Source organism: Alosa sapidissima, chromosome 22 (assembly GCF_018492685.1).
Source record: "Alosa sapidissima isolate fAloSap1 chromosome 22, fAloSap1.pri, whole genome shotgun sequence".
In the NCBI taxonomy this organism is placed as follows: Eukaryota; Metazoa; Chordata; class Actinopteri; order Clupeiformes; family Clupeidae; genus Alosa; species Alosa sapidissima.
Window position 1 is genome coordinate 26,395,067 of NC_055978.1, and position 2,500 is coordinate 26,397,566.

At 50.0% G+C, this 2,500-nt stretch overlaps 1 protein-coding gene across 3 annotated transcripts in view; it reads left to right on the top strand.

The window, feature by feature from the left end:
* Nucleotides 1-2,500, top strand: part of LOC121696960 (rho GTPase-activating protein 6-like) — an 89,798-nt gene that overhangs the window by 69,643 nt on the left and 17,655 nt on the right. For all 3 annotated transcript variants that reach the window (XM_042078157.1, XM_042078158.1, XM_042078159.1), the window contains exons 4-5: nucleotides 1,428-1,702; nucleotides 2,267-2,462. In XM_042078157.1, coding sequence (XP_041934091.1) covers nucleotides 1,428-1,702; nucleotides 2,267-2,462 — 471 coding nt within the window. The remainder of the gene's footprint in view (nucleotides 1-1,427; nucleotides 1,703-2,266; nucleotides 2,463-2,500) is intronic.

Consider the following 2,500-nt stretch of genomic DNA (forward strand, 5'->3'; position numbering starts at 1 on the left):
TTTCGGGAGTGTACTCATTAACCTAATATGATGACACACAAGGCAACTTTCTGAGAATATTGATGGGCAATTTTCCCGAGTATTGTTATTGTGGCACATTCCAATTCACCTCTGAGAACGTTAATCATCAGTAGGCAAATGTTCATGATCATCCAGTCGTAGGCTGCATGTGAACAAGTTACTGTACTGTATGTGGTTGCCCAGCAACATTCCTCAAAAAAGTTACCCTTCATCACCTTTTGTGTTTGTCTGAGATACTTCAAAGATTGGCACTAGCCTGAATATTATTCTTAAGAAAGGCCCTGATATCACTGAAAGACTCCACCGGTTTTCGCTGTGCAAGTGTGTGTGTGTGTGTGTGTGTGTGTGTGTGTGTGTGTGTGTGTGTGTGTGTGTGTGTGTGTGTGTGCATGTGTGTGTGTGTGTGTGCGTGTGCGTGTGCATGCATCCTATCTTTGCTAGCCTGGTTTCTCTCAGAAACTGGCAAGTGAAGGCTCCTTTGACAGGAATATGTGAGCCCTTTGATCAGCCTAGCTGACGTTAGGCCACATTCACTGAGAGTGACAAGCACTCTCACCACCCCAGCTGTCTATACGATTCTTAGACACATTTACACACATACACACACACACACATACATAGTACATACACACACACACACACACACACACACACACACACATACATGGTACTCTCACACACACACACACACACACACACACGCACAGAACCCTTGAAAGGCAGTCATTCTGACAGTCAACAGCGCCGGACTGACGTCAGCAGGGACCCAGGCAGGGAAACAGAGATTGTGCAGTAATAGGGATTTGCTCTGTGTCCTTACACAATGGCTCCACTCCACTTTAGCTCTTGGTGGAATAAAAGCTCTGTGTGGAGGAGCCAGGGCAGCGGAGCTATGTGGAGGAGCAGGGGAGGCTCTATGTGGAGGAGCAGGGGAGGCTCTATGTGGAGGAGCAGGGGAGGCTCTATGTGGAGGAGCAGGGGAGCTATGTGGAGGAGCCGTGGCAGAGGAGGCCCGGGGGGGGGGGGAGCTCGTCTCTCCCCAGCGCTGCTGCTCTGTGTGCAGCTGTTTACGAGCTCTGAGATGGAGCTTTAATTGAAGAGGTGATAGTTGACTGTCGTGAAAGAATGTGTTGCCTCTGGTCTCTTTGAGTAAAGGCATGTTTTGTTCATGTCTTCTCTCCCTCTCTCTCTCTCTCACTTTCTCTCTCTCTCTCTCTCTCTCTCTCTCTCTCGCTCTCTCTCGCTCTTGCTCGCTCTCTCTCTGTCTTAACTGTCAACAATTTCACTTTTGTACTAATTTCTGTGACATATTTGCTTTATAACTAAATTTTTGTTGACTGTTCATGATCTTTGCCGTTCATTCTCTCTCTCTCTCTCTCTCTCTCTCTCTCTCCCTCCTTTCTCAGAGTGCGTGCCCCAGGCCTTTGCCATCCCTCTGTCTCAAGTGATCACCAATGACCGTGCCCAGCGGCAGCGGCAGGACGGCCTCCGGCAGGACGCGGCGCCGCGCGAGGACCAGCGTGACACCAGCGACCTGGTCTCCTCCATCCTGCAGTTTGCCACCAAGCGGCCCGCCACCAAAGAGCTGTCCAGCAGCAACTCCTCGCTCAGCTCCACGTCGGAGACGGCCAATGAGTCGTCACCCAACACGCCCGAGGCCGCACCACGGGCACGCAGGAGGGTCAGTCCTGCCCATTCCTGTCCTTCTCTCTGTCTTGCAATGCACATAACACGTTTCGGGAAGTGGAATGCACATGACTCATAACTCACTTAATCTTCTCTATGAGCATCTGCATCAGTCCACAGAGGGTGTGTAGGGATTTGCAACACTATGGGTCTCCCTTTAGAATATGGGCAAGGTGCAACGTTAGGAAATGGACAAAGTATGAGCAACGTGTGTTGTTGTGCATAAACTAAAGATAACATGTGACTAGTGGGAGCATGTCCAGAGAATGTTTGGGCTTAGCATCTTGTATTGTGTGAATTAATGTATTTGCCAAGATACTTTACAAAAACATTCTCTCGACATGCTCCCACTAGCCGCATATCTTGAGTCATGAGTTACTAAATTGACTTTAGTTAGTTTAGTTAGTTTAGTCTCCCATTTAAATTATAAAGGGCCTATATCTTAGATCAGGTATATCCTGTGCTGTGCAAAGCCAACCAAGGCTAAAAGCGGGTATCAGCCTTTAACTGACCAAGGAAGTGATCTTTGTGATTGATTTGTGATCTTTGTGATTGACAGGGGGGCATGTCGGTGGACTCCATCACTGACCTGGACGACAACCAGTCTCGGCTGCTGGAGGCCCTGCAGCTCTCGCTGCCCGCCGACACGCCCAGCAAGAAGGAGAAGCACCGGGACAAGCGGCTGAGCCTGAACCCCATCTACCGCCAGGTGCCCCGCGTGGTCGACTGCTGCTGCCAGCACATGGAGAAGTATGGTACGCTAGCACAACCCACATGAGCCCCAGCGTCATGC